The sequence below is a fragment of the Poecilia formosa genome, unplaced genomic scaffold, assembly GCF_000485575.1.
Source record: "Poecilia formosa unplaced genomic scaffold, Poecilia_formosa-5.1.2 Scaffold540, whole genome shotgun sequence".
NCBI lineage: Eukaryota > Metazoa > Chordata > Actinopteri > Cyprinodontiformes > Poeciliidae > Poecilia > Poecilia formosa.
In genome coordinates, this window is record NW_006800479.1 from 81,911 (window position 1) to 102,870 (window position 20,960).

A 20,960-nucleotide genomic window follows, 5' to 3' on the forward strand; every position below is an offset into this window, starting at 1 on the left:
TCTCACTGTGTTCCCAGTGGAGTGGTGTCATTCCTCAACGGGAATCTGACCGCAACGCAGGAAAAACTGAATGGCGTCAACGATGAAGCAAACGCAACAGAAACAAACTTGGATGTACTGACCGAGGAGGCCAACAAGCTGGAGCAACACGTCCAAATGCTCATACAGCAAGTCCACAACATCAAGAACGCCAACGTCCATGGTGAGAGAAAAACCTCCTCATAATCTCCTCATGCTTAGTTACTCTAAAGTTCAACAGATTTCAAAGGGATCTATTATAAGAAATTAAGTTTTTGCATGATTTTGTGCTTCCATTTGGGTCTCAACTCCTTCTGAAAACAGTTCAAGTGTTTAAAAAAAAACACGCACAGCCATTTTTGGCAATAAGTTAATGTTTTTTGGTGAATAGAAAATGAGCAATTTCAAAAACCTCCCAATGCTGAGTCACATTCACCGCACATTTACCTAGCAACCCACGCGGCGCTCCAGCAGGTTTGGTCAGCTGGCTTTCCGGCTCTATGGGTTGTATAATGGCTACTGGAAAAGTGTGTTTTGTTGTTCACTTAATAGGAAAGCACTTGCTGTATTCTTGGTTGTGCAGGAGGCTCCACTTCTCTTTTTCAAAGATGCACGGTTGTATAATAACGAATCTGTTTGTAGCCATTTTCAGGTGCAAGTAAAACGTTGAGTTGAGGGGCGTGGCTAGGAGCTTATTTGGATTTAAAGTGACAGAGGCCCTAAAACAGCTCATTCTGAAAGGAGCTAAAATAGACAGAACTCTGCAGACTAATATCTCATTATCTAAGAAGGATTTTGCACAAAAAAATTTAATGAAAATATTTTGTGTAACATATAGAACTACCCTAACCTGTTCAAGGAAACATAACCTTCAAAGAAGTTTGGTTGGTTAATCCAAAATACTCCAATTACTTCAGTTTCAGTGACTTCAAATGAAAACGAACCAGGTTTGTTGTTCAGCTTTTCCTTTAAGAATATATTTGATTCCTCAACTTTGTGGTTTGTAGGAGCCATGAACACAATTTCTGCTGCGCACATGGAGTCCCAAGATGCAGAGCTTCGCTCCAATGCCGCAACCAGTGATCCCGGCAACAAGCTGGAGCAGTCGGCTGCACTACGGAAAGCCACTGAGGACAAACTAAGCAGCAGTCAGAAGGAGTTTGACCGTAAACACCAAAGAAACGCGCAGAAACTGGACAAGCTGTCCAAAGAGTTGGACAAGTTTGACTTGTCCCCACTTAGTGAGAAGGTGAGAGACACTGGAGGGTGTAATCAAGTCAACACAACCTCAACTGGTCGCCAACCTCTAATTGGGATGTTTTTGTAGATGTGTGGCGGATCAGGTGAAGGGGAGAGCTGCTCCACCTGCGGCGGATTCGGGTGTGTCAGGGAGGACGGAGCGCCCCACTGTGGAGGGGAGGGATGCAGCGGTTTCGTCACAACGTCTCAAACGGCCCTGAAATCCTCCCAGCAGCTGGACCAGGACATCCATCAGGCCATGGAGGAGGTGGACAAGCTGTCCAGGATGGTGAGAGGGAGAACGGAGGGAATCAGGATGCAGCTGAGCAGGAAAAGGAGGGAAAAATACTTCCATCCATCTATCTTTTTATTTATCATATCATCCGTTTGTTGATTATCAATCATCCATCCATTTGTTAGTTATCATCATCTAACCATCCATTTGTTGGTCATCCATCCATCATCCATCAACTGGGAACTATAAAATTTAGGCTTTAAATCTGGGCTGAATTTATTACAAAAGTTTGAAAATTTGAGTCTGGAAAAAAATTAAAATCCTGCCAGAACATCTGTAGGAACTAAATCGGATCCCGAGAGCTGATACCAGGTATTTTTTTACGGTCAGGTTTGGGAAGCAAACATCCGCGCAAATGAGGCCAAAGCGAAGGCGATGGATGTGCTGATCTCGTCCAATCGCAGCAAAGAGAGAGTAGAGCAGAGCAACAAGCAACTCCGTGACCTCATCAAAGAGATCCGCGACCTTTTGACCAGTACGTTTATCACCATCTCTTCAGCTAACCGCAGTTTAGAGAGCGAAATAACAGCAGGTTTGTCTCCAATGGAGCAGATGAGAAGGCAGATGCTTCTGTGATCGAGGCGGTGGCCAATGAGGTGCTGGCTCTGAAGATGCCGACATCGGCGGAGAAGCTGCAGGAGCTGACCAATGAGATCAGGGAGAAGGTCGGCAGTCTGACCAGCGTGGAGGAGATCCTCAGTCAGAGCGCCAACGACATCCGAAGTGCAGAATCTCTCCTGAGTCGGGCCAAATCAGCAAGGTAACTTCCAGAGTCCCGTTCTTAGTGTCACTTCCAGAGTGACAGAGTTGATGCTATATTTTAAAGGTTTTCTGTTTTTTCTTTCTAATTGGCTGCTTTTCATTGTCTTCCAGCCATCTTTAGGCATCAAAAGAAACAATTTTAAGATCATACTTTCATATGTACCTTTACAGGAGCGTGACAAACCCATTTATACTACAAATACAAGTGACAACTATAAATTGATTTTAATTAGGATCACATTTTCCCGTTTTTTCAGTCAAACATACCCAAACCAAATGACAAAATTCAGGCAGTTCAGATGAATAAAATGAAAACAAATGAGAATATTAACCAGAGCTCACATATTTGAAGAAACTGTTAAGAAATGCAGTTTGGGATTAAAAAGAATGAACAATAAAGTTGTAAAAATGGGTAAAAAGTTTAAGCCAGTGATGAATAATGTCCCATTTATTGGATAACCATTTTAAAATTAACATTAGTTTGCCTCTAACATAAAATCAAAACTTAAAAGTATCAATATTAATAAATTATTTCATTATTGAAGTTACCATTCAGTGCACTGACACTGGTTTTCCAGGAGATGGAGTTAGAGTTCTCTAATCATGTTATGATATAAAAGATGCAAAAACTATTTCTTTCTCTATCTGACATTAACTCAGACTAAAATCTGATATATTTAGCTCAGTTAGAATTACTTAAACTATTTTACTACTTTATTTCCAGTCATACATATTAAGTTTAACGCCTTTGGGTAATTTGGGAAAGCCCAGATGACAGTTATATAGCACAACATTTAAATAACTGGAGGCAAATCTGTGGACACATTTTAAAAACACTTGAATGGAAATAGAGAAATGAAAAAAAAGACTTAATTTGGAGTGCTCAGATATGCTATCTTGAAGCATAAACTGAACTTGAAAGCAGACAACTACTACTAAAGAACATGGGAGAGTAATTCAAGAAAGTTATGGAACAGAAAAACTATTTATGAATTAAGAGCTAACTTTGTTTTTTTCCCTTTCATTAGTAAGGAGGCATCAAATATGACGGAGATGGCCCACACAGTGAAGGCGGCGCTGGAAAAGACTGAGCATGCTCAGAACATCGCCAGGGACGCCATTCAGCTGGCCAATGACAACACCAAAGAAACCACAGACCTGATCAACTCTGTCAGTTTGACCAATAAAGAGCATAAAGTCATTACAAAAATCAATTCGTCCAATATTGAATGTAAAACAGAACATTTACATTTTGTACATTTTTGTACTTCCACTTCAGTTACCACTGCTTCTAAAAACAAGAGCTTAACAAAAGCACTCAGTCGTTTTACCACCACATAAAGGCTGCTGGAAAAGACAAATGTTTAGTTGTTGACTTTCCATCCAGAAACCGCTTGCTGTATTATTGTTGGTTGTGCAGGAGGCTCTACTAAGGCTTTTCAAAGATGTACGGTTGTATAACTGCGTATCTGTTTGCAGCCATTTTTACATGCAAGTATGAACATTGAGTTAGGGGGCGTGGCCAGCAGCAGCTTATTTGGATTTAAAGTGGCAAGACAGCCTAAAATTATGACGCTGTATCAAGGCCATTGTAGATAGAAAAAAAGTAGACTTCTTACAAAAAACTTGGAAATTTTGTAATTAATTTACAAAATTTTCTAAAATAAAAAACAAAACAAAACATGAAATCAGAAAGTCAGAAATGTGCAAGAAAATATCAAATTTTGAGATCTCTGAAATTTTATAGAAAAATATAGAAAACTTGAGATTGAAAAGTGAAAATTTTGCTCACAAAAACGTTCAAATTTTGAAATAAGTTCAGAAATTTTCTTGAAAAATGTGGAAATTTCAGTGTTTCAAAAGTAAAAAAAATTACTGACTTTTGGAGCTCAGAAATTTCCTTGTTTTATCTAAAGAGTTTCTGAGATTAATCTCAAAATGCTCATTATCTAAGAACGATTTAGTGCAAAAAATCTAATGAACGTGTTTTGTGTCACCCACAACCTGTCTCCTTTTACTTCTAGTCCTTTGAAAATGGGTTTATGTTTCAGGTCGAGTCAGAGACGGTACAATCGGAGCTGAAGCTCAGTCAGACCACCGGTCGTCTGTTGGAGCTGGAGCATGAGCTGGGCCTGCTGAGGCAGAACAACCTGGAGATGAACCAGAAGGTGGAAACGGCTGAGCGGGTCTCCGAACGGGCCAAAGCGATCGCAGAAGAGGCTCAAAAGGTCTCAAACCTTTACCAACCTGGGAGCTGATCATTTATGTTAAAGATTTAAACTTTAATTTTCCTCCTCTGTCTGTGTAGGAGTTTGATGAGGACCTAAAGGATAAACTGGAGGTGGTGGAAGACCATCTGGAGGGCAAAGGGGAGTCAGTGCTGCAGGCGAGGAGCAGAGCTGATGAGCTGCAGCGAGAAGCCAGAGAGCTGATCACACAGAGCAACAGCAAGCTGCAGAGACTCAGAGGTGAACCGTCTCAGCATCATAACCAATGAAGATTTTATATCCAAGATGATTAATGAGTTAATCTAAAGCTGATTGATCTTAACAATTAATTGATCAACTGCCATTAAAAAAAAAAAACTCGCATGAAGGATAATATTGCTTAGTATGTAGAATTTAAAAAAACTAAAGATTATATTTCAACAATTTTTGCGTCACTTGTATTAAATACTGACTGAATAAACAGAAAATGTTTTTTTTTTCAAAATAAAAAAATTAAAAAAGTAAAAGAATAAAACATGTGGAAGACTTAACCCTCGAACAGAGACGTTCAGGGCCGCAGACTTTGCTTGCCTCTCTCGTCTACGTTCAGTGGTGACACTTTGTGTTACTGGCTGTGCTTCGGAGCAACCCAGTGATTTTTATTTTTCTTTTTAAAGTTGACGCTGCTCCGTTACAAAGCACGGCTGAATTGACTCAATTAAAGTGAGACTTAAGGAACTTGTCTAGTGTTCATATTTCTAAACAGAACCGCATAAAGTGTGTTTTGCATCCCAAAACGGATGTTTGAACCGTTTCCGTTTCCCGTTCAGGGAGGTGGCCTCCGCCATTTTGTTTACAACTCCGCTTAAGATGACCAATGGCGCCATCTTCTGGATGGCGGACAAACTACAACACAAATAGAGGGTCTAACGCCGTGTTTCTCAATTCCGGTCCTCAGGCCCCCCTGCTCTGCATGTTTTAGGTGTTTCCCTTATGCCAAACACCGGGATTGAATCTGTGGGTGATTAACATGCTTCTGCGGTACTTCATGGTCATGTAATCATCTGAATCAGCTGTTCTGGAATAGAGGCACATCTAAAACATGCAGAGCAGGAGGGCCTGAGGACTGGAATTGAGAAGCACTGGTCTAACGGACATTATTAGTTAATCGAAGCGAACTCATTTTAATCTAAGAAACAATGAATTAACAACTATTTGTCAGTCTGTTAATTGTTTGCATGGCTAATAAAAATATTTAAAAAAACAACCTAGAGATAGATAAAATAAAGCTAAACATCTATTAAGGAAGAAGATTTTTTTTTTTATTATTAAATACACATTTATATTTTTCTTTTAGAGCTGGAGAACTCCTACGAGGCCAACCAGCAGATTCTGGAGGAGAAAGCAGAAGAGCTGGCCGAGCTGGAGCAAACGGCCCGCCTCATCCTGGATGAGATCAGCCAAAAAGTGTCGCTTTACAGCAGCTGTCAGTGATCAAATCATCACCAGCAGGGAAAGCTTAAACCATGTCACCCTTTAAAGTTGCCATAAAAAACCATGAAAGTGTTGAAATAATTAAACCACAATAAGCCAGCGTGACCTCAAAACTAAAAATGTGTTGAGTTTTAAACACATTTGGTTACACGGGTAACCTTTTCACTGAAAGCATAATAAAGAATATATTTGACTTTATATGTACTTCATGTGCCCAGATATTTGTTTATAAATATTACAGAAGCCATTTTTTTAATAAAGGAAATCACAAAAGCATTTCTACTAGTTTATTTTGAGTGTTTAAAATCCATTTAAAGGTTTAGCTGAGTAGAGGCCTCTGTGTGAGGTCCTAAAAGTAAAACATAAAATTATAAAATTGTGACCTATTAAATGGGCCAGTCAGAAAAGAGGTTTCCACAGAACTATACGTTTTAATTTTTTGTGCTTTCAAATACATGATGTCAAAGGAAAACAATACTGCACTAATTCAATTTTAAAAATTAAATAGATTCACACAGTTTGCTGTTTCAGGTGTTACTTTCCGGTAATTTATATAATGGACTACAGCTGATGAAAACAGAAAATAAACTTATTTTTAGAATAATGCATAACACTCACGGTTCCAGTTTAGTACTCCTTGGCAACAAAGTACTGTATATGTAAATCCATAATATGACTGAAACTGAAGTTCTGATTCAAGTTCAGATTCAACAATCACACTGGCCAATCAGAAGAGAGGTGTTTTTGTTAAGTTTAGAGCCAACATGAACGAAACAATCTCTCTTCTGATTGGTTGGTTTGATTGCGTCTTAAAATACATATTTAGGTTTTAGGAACACTTTTTATGCCTAAAGGTGATTGAACAGTGACCAATCAGATCAGTCAGAGGAGAGATTGGTCGTACGGGTACGGTTAGCTTAGATATACATAACTAGTTAGTAACTAGCTGGGTAGGAAATTATACTCAACAAAACACACACTCTTCTGATTGGCCAGTTTGGCTATAAACGCAGATTTAAAACTAAATTTTAAAGCTTAAATCTGATTGGCCAGTGACCGGTTAAACCGGCCAATCAGAGGATAGATTTGTTCTGGAAAGGACGAATCGTTTAAAAAAGCCACAAAACGATCTCTCCTGTGATTGGTTAGTTTGATTGGGCCAAAATCTGTACTTTTTATCCTTAAATGTTTTAATTATTTTTGATTTGAGAAAACAGTTTAATGTAAATTTGTCAAAATAGCCATATTAATCATTTGTGTAATTTCATGATGAAATATGAAACTTTAAATAAAAACATTGCCTCCTTTCAAATGTATTCAGTTAAAATATATTGTGCACGGAGATAAAAAATATCTTAACACAACATGACAACATAAAGCACATTCCCCACAAGGACAATACTTAAAGTTTCACCAGTTGCTCAAGACATTTGGTTAAATTAAATTATTTATGTGAAATTCTTATATTTATGGAGCAAATGAGTCTGCAGGGCATTTTTCTGGAAAAATGTGATGTTATGAATTTAGATGGCACACAACAGTAGTGAGATGTGTGGTTTATGAACAGTTGCTGATAACTTTATTTTAATTTGCTTCTTTAAAAATAGAAAGCAAAAAATAAAGAGCTATCAGCTATACAGAATGCTGCAGGAATAATCAATTTATTTTCACAAACTTGTAAAAATATTGAGTCAGAGTGAGACCTCCTCCACAACAGAGTACCAGGGTCATACCAAGAACAAATAAAATAAAATTACAAGAATAAAGTCAAAATAATGAAAATAAAGTCAGTACTTTGAGAAGCCATAATACTTCTCAAAGTACTGACTTTGAGAAGTTGTGTTTTGAGAATAGTTATAATATTTCAAGATTAAATTCATAATACAGGAATAGTCATGTTTCAAAGATAAAGTCAAAAGAATAATCATATTTTGAGGATAAAATCTTAATATTATGAGAAAAGTCAAAACAAGAGAATAAAGTCATTTTTTGAAAATGAAGTCATAATAGTTAAAAAAAAAAAGTTGAACTATTATGAGAATAAAATCGTAGTATGAATATTTCACAATATGCCAACTTAATTCTCCGACAAATTTATTCTTGTAATTTTATTTTATTTTCAAATCGCCGTACTCCTCGATGCAAAGTCTGCACAAACTGAAATATTAAACTCTCCTTACAGCTTTAAGCTCAAATTAAAGTGCTTTCCTCTTTCTGTAAGTGATGCGGGTGCAGACAGACTTTTAAGGCTGGTTCATTAAAGTTTCTGGCTCTACTCTCTGTTGCCGGGGTTACGGGGCGGCGGCGCCCCTTCCACCGGCGCCGAGCTGGGAACCGAGAGCAGCTGGCCGGCGTGCATGCGCTCGTTGACGCGCAGCTGGCAGCCGTCCTGCAGCATGCGGACGGCTATCCGGGCGATGTTGCGCGAGTCGTCCAGGCCGCAGTGAGGCCGGCCTTCATATTTCATGCCGAGCTTTTCCAACATGGTGCTCAGCTTCGTCTGCGTGCGTGGGACCTGGAGGAAACGAGGGGCGGGTGTTTAAAAACCATGGCAAACGTCAGAAAATGTTGAAAGACGAAAATCTATCGTGCAAAAGTCATCTCTAAGTGAAAAAGCTTAGATTTAGCTGAACAAACCTTAAAGAAGAGCTGAGTGAGATTGCTTAAAAACAAGATCACAGATTTTTTGTTTTCGCTTGTTTCTTTTCTAATTAAGAAATGACAAAAAAAAACAAACAAACAAAAAAAAAAAAACTTGTTTTTAATTTAAATCCCCTCCGAGTTGTACAATGAAACATCAGGGCCAGACTACAGAAAATGTGTTTAATTACTAGAATATAGTCATAATATTAGCAAAATGGATAACTTTGCCCGAAAATTAAGTTTTAAGTATCTGCAAAAGTTACAAAGTTTGCTAAACATTCAATAAATTTTTTTTTGCCATGTTGGGATTTCTCAAAATTATGCCTCTATTCTGTTAATATTATGACATCATTCTTGTATTATTTTGACTTTGTTGCTGTATGACTGTATTCTTGTAATAAAAATAAAATTGTAGCCTGGTCCTCATATTTAGATTTTCCAAAACTTAAATCTTAAAAATACCAAAATTGACTAATTGGTAAGTAAATAAATAAATAAATTAATTAATTTATCGTCCAGCCCTACCTTGTAGAAGTTGCAGTAAGACTTTCTTATATTTATCCATTTCTTTGCAAACTGAGGATATCGGATCCGGCTGATCCGACACTGGATGTTGAGGAACTTGCTCATGTCCCACGCCCTGCAGAAGGAAACGAAAACATCAGAGCAACCAGAGAGAGGAACGCCAAACCCTGCAGCAGCAAACTGGGTCGCAAAGTAAACCCACCCGTCGGTCAGCATGGCGTATTTGTATTTTGTCCCGAGTTCCCTCTCCTGCAGCCATTCCACGACTCGGTGAAGGACGTCTGGAAACGGATCTGCACCGTCCACCGTCTCCTAGAGCCCAAAACACCAGGTGTTGTGGTTTGACTTCAACTTTTAGACATTTAGGAGATGTGAAAGAAGCAACCCGGACCTGTGTGATTCCTGTTAACTTGACGCAGAAGTCGGAAAGCTGCGGGTTCACCTCTGGTTTCACATATGCCTGAAAAGTGTCCACCTGCACAGAAATCACATTTAATCTTCCACTAATTACTTACAGACAGGCCAGAGTGGGCAGAGTACACAAAAATTATACTGAAGCTGGAGTAGCAATACTGCATGATAAAATTATTCAAGTGAAAGTAAAAAGTATAACGCAGGAAAAATACTTCTAAAAGTATGATAAATGGCCGTTCTCTTGAATCAAGATAGCCGACAGTCTTTCCATATATGTAATATAGTAAATACACAATATAGTAAATAAAAAAACAACATTGTTTTATTTTAAGCATTTCATGCCAGTGGTGGTGACTGAACAGAAAATTGTAGTTTCTGCACGTTTTTAGACATTTATAAAATATGAAAACAGTAACATCTTAGGTTGCGGGCTAGAAAAATAGATGACAAGAATAAAATATATGAAACACTTAGTGAACAGAGATGTTCATGTAGAACTGTCTGTTGCTCTTTAAAACGTGGTTGTTAGCATCACGTTTTTTCCATCGTGTTACAACATCTTAGCGTTATCTCCGTTTATCTGACACATTAGCTTCACCTTCGTTTCAGTTATTTTGGAATAAGAAATTGACGTTGCTTCGTCGTGTAGCTTGGCTGAATGAGCTCTATTAAGGTGATAAATTAAGAAACTTGTCGACTGCTTACATTTATGAACAACTGAAGGAGGTTGTCGAGTGTTTATATTTCAAAACAGAACCGCATAAAATGTATTTTTCATTCTATATCGGACTCTGTTTGGACCGTTTCTCTTCCCCGTTCTGATAAAACGCCGCCATCTTAGTTTCTGTACCAACGGCTACACTTAAGAATGACCACCTGCGCCCTCTGCTGGATGGCGGACAAATTACATTAAAAAAGGTCTTAACTGACGCCATTAGTTAATCGGTTGGAACTAATTTTAATCTAATAAACCATTTATCAACAATTAACTGTAAATCTACTAACTGTTTGGACTTACGATCTGTAAGGTGTGCGTGTTGATGAGGACCATGGGGAACTCGATGATCTCATGCAGGAAGTCTGAGGGATTATCCTCCTCGCATGTAGCCTCAAAGTCCACCACGCAGATGTAGTCGTAGTAGGTATCGGTGGGCCCTCCCTCCGCGGCTGATTGCAGCAGCTTCTGCTTCTTGTAGTGGTTCTTCAACCTCTTCTTCATCACGTCCTTTACTCCTCTTCACGCACAAACAGATGGTGGGTTTTAGGAGCGGACACCGAGGTTTCTACAGCTGAAAAGTGAAAACACTCACCTGGTGTCGAGCTTCAGCTCCGCCAGTTTGACCCGCAGCTCGTCTTTGGACATGCGGTTGATATGACCGTTGGCCAGAGCGATCTCTTTATAAACAGGGTGACTGAAGTCTCTGTTGGACTGAGACGTTTCCGGAGCCGTTTCGTCATCGGGACATATTCTGCTGCAGGGTTTCGTCTGGAGAAGAAAATGCAACTCAGCCTGACTTCCGGTCACAGGTTACTATGACTTCCTGTACATTCACAACACTTGAATACTGCCGAATAATAAAGTTTATCGATTAATTAAATGTTTGGAATGTTTTTTCCCCACCGGTGCATTTCTTGGGTTTCGATAGTTCAGACGATAAGCCGCCATCTTGTTTTACAGTTTCTATTTTTTGGACGTTGAATTCAGATCGACTCTGAATTCCAAATAACCAAATATTCGGTTACAACTTTTTATTATTCATTTTTTAAACACGAGAATAAAGTCATAATATTACAGGAATAAAGTCTTAGTAATACAAAAAATAAAGTTGTATGACAAAATCAAAGTAATATGAAGACAAAGTCTTAATATTACAAGAATAGGTCATAATATTAAAGTAAAGTAGCAATTTTATGAGAACTCCTGCAAGAAAAATAGAAAAATTAAATTAGGAATGCTGAATCTTGTTATACTTTGGTATAGGTTTTACCGATAAATACAAAAAAATCTTTTAACACATCAGCACCAAACTATTATCAGAATTTGAAACTATGGTCTATTTGAAACTATTTATAATTCTAACAAAACTTTTTTCTCCTAATTTTCAGACTTTTTATTCTGCTAATAGTATCACTATTTTCTTGTAATTAAACAAATTATTGTAGCCTGGCCCTAATACTTTGTTGTGCAACTCACAGAACGGATGGCTGAATAAAAGCCACTTTTTGAAAATACCATCTGTTCTTTGTACTTTAAATTTTAGAAACAAAAGCGAGAAAAAAATAATAGAATTTGATCTGATGTTTTCTGGTAAAACATTGGAGATTTCACTGGGAAACCAGGGACTTATAGAAGAGGAGAGCAACCTTAGGAAAGCAACAGGCTGATCATCTGCATAGTGAGCTGCACTGATGCAGTAATTTAAGCAAAAGGAGGAGCCCCAACCAAGTATTGAGGGGATAAACTGGGTCCAACAATTCTGTGTTAAGACTACATTTTTATTTGTATTTTATAATGTTGTATCTACATGAGATTCTCCATTTTGTGATTTAATGAGATTTAGTAGTCAAGATTAACAAAAACTTAACTACATCAATAAGTGTGTAATGAATTGCTATAGAATATATGGGTTTTACTTTTTATATTGAATCATTGAAATAAAATCAAATTTTTGATCATATTTTAATTTCTTGAGACACATTTTCAAGGTTCCTGCTCCTTATTAGTGACAAAATAAACATACTTTTCTAAAATTTACACTATTTATTCGTTTGCAGCAAACGGATTAATGAAGATGGCAGAATGATAGCTCATCCATATTTTAAAAAGACATTAAATTCCAGAATTTTCCAGACTGTGTATGGAACCTTATATAAGTAAACTTATAGTTGGGTTGGATAATTTTTAGGATTCATTTTTAAAATCAGTCCAATTAGCAGTAGATCATATTGTTATTTTAATGTTCAATACACATCCACATTATGTACGTTTAAAAAAAGTACACTAACATGAAATATGCTAAATTATTTAGGATTTGGGACTTTTAAAGCACATTCAAATTAAATTTAGACTACGAGAAACATGTTTCTTTAACGTGTAAACGTCGGATTTTCTTCACAATTCAACGCACAAAAAAGTAACGACAGATTTAAGATAGAATAAAAAAATAAAAGCATGTTATACTGTCGTTAAAATAAATATTTTATTTATCGGATACATGTTAATTTATGCCAAACTCACCTTTTCATTTTTTTCCTCTGACATTTTCAGATTTACGTCTGTTCTTTGAATGTTCTCCTTGTGTTCATCCATTTAATGGTCACAAAAGATAGTAACTATTAAAACAAGCAAATTTTATATAAACAAAAACTCGATTTACAGCCAAAGATGGCTGCACCAGGCGATATTAACTAATATTAACGCTTCCTTAAAGCTAAAAGAAGCGCGCAAATGTGATTATCGAGCAGCTAGATAGGATATATTTACAGAAAATAAGAGCAATGTAACATCCTGGATGAACAACGTCTCTCCTAAAGCACCGCTACTGCATTAAACTTTATTTTCTATGGCTGGACAGATAAGGAACTGCTTCCGGTTTGCGCCAAAACGTCCTCCTTGCTGCTCTTTACCGCCACTTAGCGATGAGGAAGACCAGTTACACTTGAAAATACTGAAACGCTCTACGTACAGGCCTGAAATCACTTTTAAAATACATTTAATTTACATAATTTTCAGGTAGTTTTAGGTTACATAAATATTTAAACATAAAAATACTCAGGTAATATATTTTTCAGTTTTTGATATTGTATTTTTGCAAAGAAAATTTGATTTAATAATATTTTATTTATCCCAAAGGAACATTAAACACTATGCGGGTCCTGTAAGATTAAGCATCGTGGGTAACAATAACACAATATTAGCAAAACTGACTTCAAATCTTGATTAAAAATTATTCTTCTCACATTTACAACCCTTAATTTAAACAGCAGTAAATAAAGTATCTAATAAGTGTGGGTTAAGATCGATTATAAGATCACTAACAATTCAGTGAACGTCTATTTACTGAATTATTTCAATAAAATACAATAAAACACTTCGGACATATCAGCTTGTTCATAATTTCAATGATTTTGAAATTGTAGTGCTCCTTAATGACCACTAAATGTCACTGCAGGTCAAACTTCAATTACTGAACTAATCATAGCTAAAAACAGTATTTTCTCAACAATAGATGATTTAGTTCAGTTTTATTTTATTATTTGAATAAACCTGAAGAATTTGTGTCAAAAATCAATTAAACTGAAGCTTTTGAGGGACAAACTGATTAAGTAGGAAAAGAGATGGAGAGATGCACAAAATTATGTAAGGATAGATGACATAGCATTTAGATAACTGGATATGGATTAAAATCCTGGAATACAAATATTTTTTCCATATTTCCAGATAAATTCTGGACAGAACCGTAATGCAGAGCTGCTGTCAAACTAATTTTTTTGTCTTTTTGATAATTTTCCTGTGATGAAAGCAGAAATGGTGAGAAATAAACACACCCAATATGATAGAAAAACAAAGATTTATTTCCTTCTGTGAAAAAAATAAGAATAATCTTATGGAACACACAACTATGACCTAAGCACACAAAGAAGTGAGAGAGTGTTTCTTCTGCTGAAAGTAGTGTTTGAGCAAATTTTGAAAAACATTCAGACAGAATGTAAAGGAGTCTTCATGCCTGTGGTTTTTAAATGGACATTAAACATAAAAAGACTCAGAATAGAATGAAGAAGCTGCATTGGAAAGGCATCAGTCCCATTTTACCGTCTTCATCGTCAAACGATTCAGGGAAAACCTGAGCTACAAGATTCAGTTCCCTCTGTTCAGTTTGTGATGCTGCTTTCAGGTCCCGTGGGGAAAAAAAGAAATCCAACCACTTTTAAACGGGAAAGAAACCAGTTTGGACAGTCGTATTTTAAGGAAATAAATCAAGATCAAAAGGTTAACAGCAGCTTGAAAACATTAAAACGTTTTGTCCCAGTTGGATTCCCACTGGACTTGAACGCAGCACAACATCAAAAGGCTTCATGTCAAAGTTCATTTTATTCAGGTCAGTCCACAAAAAGGCATTTTGATGAGTCACATTAAAGTTTGCAGACGCTGCCTCCGTCCTCACAGTACATGTTTGCACAAGTTAGCATTTTCTCCTGGAGTCTAGTTCTGCTCAGAAGTTTACATACATGTTTGTTTTTGTTGTTTTTTTGTACAATTCAATTCTAAAAAGAACATGATGACCGTAAACGTGGGAGCAGAACTGCAGCTTTAAGGAGCCAGTGTCAAATGAAAACATTTACATACATTAAAACAACTTTAAAAAAACACACATTAAGTTAACAAGACAAGAGGCAGTTCAGAAGCTGTGCTGGGAATAAACCAGTTTATTTTACTGGGAGTTTTTGTGTTTCTTTGCTGGTTCAAAGTGAAACTAAAAGTCAGCAGATGAGGAAAAATAGGCTGAAAAACTGCTGATATGACCCTCGTGCGCTCGTAAATGTGCTTATAAAAACCTTACAGGATGGTTTTAGGGACACGTCCTAATCATAGTTGAAACACTTAAAGTGACACGTCTACGTGTTTCTGTATAAATTATTTTATTAGGCATGCTTTAGTGTCTCTGGGGAAAGTTTTTCCTCCTGGATTTGTGAAAGGAACTGTGGTTTATCAGCAAATCTGACTTGAAACCTGATTTCTGGTTTATTTCACTCAGGAACAAAGACGGATATTTCTCAGATTGTTCCTTTATGAAACCCAGCAGAGACACACGAGACGAAGGGTCCAAACAGCGTGCGTCTCGGATACAAACAAAACAAAACAAAACAAAACAAAACAAAAATGGTCGCACCAAATCGTAAAAATGACACAGTAGGAGGCGCTCTCCACCGCGCTGCGTTTGGTCAGAGGTGAGAGGTGCAGCTGCGACGCGTGCCTCTACTGCCCGACTCGAGCCCGGCTCAGATTCCGAAACAAAACGACTTCGTCTCCTGATGCGTTCGGAGGGGGTGTGGGGGTTGTGGGGGTGGCGAGGCTCTCGGTTCGGACGGGTGAAGGTGTTGGCTACATTTCCGGCGCCCTGGCCGGTCCGGGTCAGCGCGGGAGGATGATCCGGTCCAGCGTGAACTCCACCTGATCCCAGTTCTTCCACAGCATCACCAGCAGGGACACGCCCACGCAGGTGAAGGCCATGTGCAGCCGGCTGCGCAGCAGCGGCGCGGTGAACTTGGCCGCCGTGGAAACGCAGACCAGCAGGACGGTGGCGATGGCCAGCATGATGTTGATGAGGCGGCCCAGCAGCACCTTGGCGTCGGTGTTCTCCAGCTGCACCGTCTGCTGCTGCTGCTGCTGCTGCAGCTCCAGCTTAGAGACACGCGTCTGGCACGACTCCAGGACCTCCTGCACGAGGCAAAGGTCAAAGGTCAGGTCAGAAATCCCTGCAGAACTGCGACTTGCGGCTTGCACGGTGTTTGTAAACACAGATGCAAAAACAAATCCGGGTTTTAGCTGGTTTTTTTTCATGGAATAACTGCACTGAATTTCCACAACATTGATAGTAAAAAAGGCCAACAAAAATTAATTTAATTTAATTTTTTTACATTAAATCACATAGATTTTAACACGTTGCAAAAACACAAAATCTTGCAAAGTATTTTTGGTCTAGTTTTTGTGTTTATGTATTTATTTCAAGTGTACTAACAAAAAAAAAAAGTTCTGGCTCCACTGGCAGATAATTTCACTTACAGCATGGAAAAATGTTTTATTATTAGTGAAATAATCTACAAGGGAAACTTGAAATTATTTACTTAAACCAAGCTCCTAAAAGCTGAAAAGTTTTATTTCAAGTGTCATAAGATGTTTGAACTAAAACCACCTGGTAAGATTTTGTGTTTTTGCAACAGCCTGTAGAAGAAAATTAATTTGTTTTTTGCAACATTTTGTTTTAAAACCATTAAAAATTAAATAAAATTGTCAGCTCTTTAATAATAACATTTATTTTAGCTGATATTTTCTTAAAAAAACAAAAAACAAAAACATAAGCTGGCCAGATGGGTCTTTTGTGTCAAAAATCTCTAAACATCCAAAAACTTTTATTTATGTTAAAAAATCTAAGCAGAAGCTGCAAACAGTGAAAATAAAGCAACTGAGTTTAATAAAAGCACTTAATATCTGATTTATGCTTTGAACTGTAACAAGACCAAAGCAAATCCACAAATTTCCAGTTTTACAGCAGGAATAATTATTTATTTGAGCAGCTTTCGTCTCTCAGACTTTCTTTCTGTGCCAGAAGGAATCAAAGTCTAAACATTGTGAGGACAAAAAACTGCGACTTTCAGCAGTAAAACCGTAAACAGTGATTATTTTATAGTGGTTTTTATTTCATAGCTTATAAAGGCGCACCAAAGTGCTTTTAAATGTGTAACTGTGGGAGATTTCACTGATGCAGACTTCCTGCTTCTCCATATTTGAATGGCGTTATGAATGGAAATTAAGTTTGTATCTCCACAGAAATGTATGACCTTCGTCCAACCAGCTGGTGATTCATTTAGACTTACCCATAACAGACTGCTTACCCATAATGCTTTTCTTCTGTTTTTTCGTTTTGTTTGTATTTCCTCTAACGCACTTTGAATTGTCTTGTTGCTGAAAATAAGCTTCATAAATAAAATTACCTTTACATCACCTGTCTGGAGGTGCTTTTGAACCATCATCAATTGAACAGCGATCAATGCATTTTATGCATATTGATGATTTTAACTCGACCAAATGCAACGTCTGTTATTGTTGCTGAAATGTGCTCTGCAAATAAACTTTGATAATGTTTTGATTTTTCATCTTAATGGAAACATAATTCCCTAACAGAAGGTCAGTTTGATGAAAGGATCATTCGTTCTGCGCTCAGCAGCAGCAGCAGCAGCTTCGGGTACCTGGATGTCTCTGGCCCGTTCGTAGGCCTGGTAGGCCACCTTCTCCTCGATGCTGGCCAGCTCCTGCTTCAGGTTGCTGGTCTCGTGCTGGTGCAGCTCCGTCAGGTCGTTCAGCTGGTCCTCCAGGCGCTCATACCTGGCAGACGGACGCCCACGCACGCAGGGAGCCCAGGAGAGAGCCAGAAACAAAGCAGAACTGAGCGAGTGTGTGGGCATGGAAGCCGCGCAGCAGCTTAGAACGACGCTGCGCTGAGCGTGTGGTTGACGTAGCAACAGTCTGCTGGTTTGTGTGTTAAGGTTTTAGCGTGCAGCAGCTTCTAAACCGGACCATTAAACTGTCAAAGCTCACAGCAAACAACACCTGTTTACTGTAATCTGAGACACACATCTTAAAGGTCAAATTTAAACATCGCCCTCTGCAGAGCCGATGGAAATCATTTCAAAACAGCAGATATGAAGGTTTCAACTAACTCAATTTCTAAATCAAATTAATGTTGGCTGCAGTGGAATGATTTTACAACAAGCAACTTTAATCACTTCTGAAAACAAAAACTGCCTGAACAAGTTTAAATTTAATAGACAAATCTAAAATCCAAGATAGCAGCTCATATTTCAGTTTTAACCTCAACAGATTAAAGGTTTTAATTATTCTTTAACCAATTATGCACAGAAGAGCAATTGTTGCTTGTTGTGTTTATGGGGCTCAGCACTGCCCCCTACCAGTGAGGCACGGTACTTTCTGCTTCACCCTGCGCATTTTAACTGCGTATTTAAGGCCAATTAGAAAGACTAAATATGTTACTTACATTCATTAAATGTATTAAACAAACTGTGAAACATCAACATATGTAGAAGATGTGAAATTAAGCGACTAAATAGGCGATACGAAGATGAACAGCTACGGACGGATCCGCTGAAATTGTCCGTTTCATTCATTAAGTGTGACACAGCGCCCCCAGAGGTGAGACAAAGCATTGCACTGCGTTCATTTACTTAAAAACCTAATTTATATAAAAGTCAAGCAGACATATTGATTTTCTCTCATCACTGTTAGCATCTGTTTCACTTCTCGTGTATTTTACTTACTTACATATTATGTTTGCAGACATAATGCAAACATAATATGTTTGCATTATGTCTGCAAACATAAGCTCTGAAAGAGCTTATGTTTGCAGATACAATGAATCCTAACACCAGGTGTGACAACATGAACTTTGAGCTTTGTGTTTTGTTCTTTCCACAAAACACAAACAAAACACTCTGAACACTGCACAAACACAAAATCTTACCAAGTATTTTGGTCTAATTCCAGAGGAAATATTTCAGTATATTTGAAATAAGACAAAACTAATTTATGAGTAACTTTTCAGAAAGACATAGGGGGGAATAACATGGGAAAATAAATATAAGTAAAATAACCTGTCTGTGGAACTTTTTTTTATCAGTATTAAGGAGTTGTTGAGTGAAACAAGCTCCTCTGTGTAAGTTGGTCTTGTGTCTTGTTTTAAACAACATTTGCTCCAGAAACTGGACCGAATCGTCCTGGTCAGATTTTGTTTGCAGTGACCCTCAGTGGTTCTTCCTGCGCTGCTCACCTGTATCTCTCCTCCTGCATCACCTGAGTAAAGTAGGCGTAGTCTCTTTTGAACTGCGCGTTCATGGTGTCCATGTCCTCAGCCAACTGAGTCTGAGCGTCTCTCACCTCCCGCACCATGTCCAGCACCTCCAAAAGCCGTCCGCTGGAGTCGGACCTCCCTGGACCCCCCGACCCGGTCACAGACCCCCCCACCAGGTTCCCGTTAGAGTCGGCCGACGCCGACGTGCCGCTGGAGCACTCGTCGTCGCTGTGGTACTTCGAGGGTTTGGTGACGGCGTTGGCGCTGCCGCTCAGGCCCCGGGACGCCCCGTCCGCCTGCAGCCCTGAGCCGCTCTCCATGGAGCTCTTCAGGTGGGCGATGTTGTCGGCGCTGCCGAACTTGTTCTTGATGAGGTTGGCGATGTCGCGCGACTTGTTGAAGAAGAATGGCGGCGAGAGCGAGACGCCGGGGCCGATGGTCCTGATCTTGTCCAGCGCCGGGTGCCGTCCGGAGGAGCTGACGTCCCGCAGGCTGTTGTCTCTGCTGTGAGAGGCCGAGTCCTTGCTGCTGCTGCTGCTGGTGTCCTTCTGGCTGTGCTTGCCGTTGGTCTCGCCTTCCTTCATGCGCCGGTGGTACTGCTCCAGCTTCTTCTGCAGACTAGCGATGGACTGCGCAGACTTCTGGTTCTTCTTCTCAAACACCTGGCGGATCCGGGCGACCTGCTGCTTGTCGGCGTTGTTCATCAGCTTCAGGTACTCCGCCACGTTCTGGTCCCGCGCCTCCTGCTCCACCTTGATCTGCTCCGTCACCTGGAGTTAAAGCCAGGAGGAGGAAAGCTGGTCATAATTAATGCTCGACTTTTCTCCTGTTTCGCTCATCAAACCCTGGAGACGGTTAAAAGGTTCAACCAGGCCTGTCGCAATAAATCAATTTATTGTTTCTCTCTTTTTCTTTAAGAACTGGTTGACAAACAGTTTTGACCCTCCTGAATAACTGGATAAGGCTGAAACACAACGAAGTTTATCTGGATGTGAGTAAACGCACCTTGAGGATCTTCTGCTGCAGTCGATCGATGCCGAGCGCTCCCTTCGTAAAATCCACGCCAATGCCATCGTCTCCAATGCTGTCCACCACGTCCAGGTTGGACTCTGAGGCGCCGCGTCGCATCGGCACCGGGATGCTGAGGGTGTTGGCATCATTGCTGCTGCGCTCTGCCTGCGGACACAGAAAAGGTGTTTTTTTTTTATCCTAAAAATGCTAAATATATTAATATTTTTGTTCAGTTTTGGCTTAATTACTGCTCTGAATATGTTTTCTTTTCACCAAATGTTCAGAGTCTGCATAATGCAGTTAACAATTAATTGACTACTAAATTACTTGAGAATTATTTAAATAATCAATTAATCACGATTAATCATTTCAACCCTTCTGGAGACTCTGCAGATGAAAGAGGCTCCTGTTTGCCTTCAGACAAAACTACATAGCGTCAAATGACAGATGTGTTCGGGTCTGAAATGATTAATCAGGTTATTGTGATTAATCGATTATTGAAATAACTGTCAACTAATTCAGTAATTGATTAATCGTTAACTGGAGTACAACAACAACTAGGAAAAAATGCAGTTTGGTGAAGAAACAACAGTAAGTAAGCCAAAAACTGCAAAAATGAAATACAGTTTAAATTTAACATAAGTACCTTTGTTTGTAAATATGTTTTGTCAAAAACTCCTCAAATGGCATATTTCAGCTTCCGCTGGTTCAAATTCGCTAAAGGAAATCTTTGTTATGGCATTTTAGACAATAAAGAAAGAAACTGAA

The 20,960-nt window shown here is 38.7% G+C and overlaps 3 protein-coding genes across 5 annotated transcripts in view; 1 reads left to right on the forward strand and 2 right to left on the reverse strand.

Moving 5' to 3' along the window:
* lamb1b (laminin, beta 1b) overlaps positions 1–6,069 on the forward strand; it is a 30,825-nt gene extending 24,756 nt beyond the window's left edge. For both annotated transcript variants that reach the window (XM_007540433.2, XM_007540432.2), the window contains 9 exons: positions 18–202; positions 1,026–1,267; positions 1,346–1,546; positions 1,883–2,027; positions 2,105–2,312; positions 3,343–3,484; positions 4,366–4,542; positions 4,623–4,782; positions 5,879–6,069. In XM_007540433.2, the coding sequence (XP_007540495.1) occupies positions 18–202; positions 1,026–1,267; positions 1,346–1,546; positions 1,883–2,027; positions 2,105–2,312; positions 3,343–3,484; positions 4,366–4,542; positions 4,623–4,782; positions 5,879–6,015 (1,597 nt within the window). In that variant the 3' untranslated portion in view covers positions 6,016–6,069. The remainder of the gene's footprint in view (positions 1–17; positions 203–1,025; positions 1,268–1,345; positions 1,547–1,882; positions 2,028–2,104; positions 2,313–3,342; positions 3,485–4,365; positions 4,543–4,622; positions 4,783–5,878) is intronic.
* A 1,246-nt stretch (positions 6,070–7,315) lies between these two features.
* On the reverse strand, positions 7,316–13,186 carry eri1 (exoribonuclease 1). The gene is made up of 7 exons (XM_007540434.2): positions 12,836–13,186; positions 10,908–11,083; positions 10,616–10,832; positions 9,575–9,658; positions 9,386–9,495; positions 9,184–9,298; positions 7,316–8,530 (listed from the first exon to the last, which is right to left on the reverse strand). The coding sequence occupies exons 1-7, from the start codon at positions 12,905–12,907 to the stop codon at positions 8,288–8,290; spliced, it is 1,017 nt and encodes a 338-aa protein (XP_007540496.1). The 5' UTR covers positions 12,908–13,186; the 3' UTR covers positions 7,316–8,287.
* Positions 13,187–14,151: 965 nt separating this feature from the next.
* Positions 14,152–20,960, reverse strand: part of tmcc3 (transmembrane and coiled-coil domain family 3) — a 43,054-nt gene continuing 36,245 nt past the window's right edge. For both annotated transcript variants that reach the window (XM_007540435.2, XM_007540436.2), the window contains exons 2-5: positions 20,187–20,357; positions 19,161–19,951; positions 17,566–17,701; positions 14,152–16,036 (exon numbers count right to left, since the gene is read on the reverse strand). In XM_007540435.2, coding sequence (XP_007540497.1) covers positions 15,731–16,036; positions 17,566–17,701; positions 19,161–19,951; positions 20,187–20,357 — 1,404 coding nt within the window. In that variant the 3' untranslated portion in view covers positions 14,152–15,730. The remainder of the gene's footprint in view (positions 16,037–17,565; positions 17,702–19,160; positions 19,952–20,186; positions 20,358–20,960) is intronic.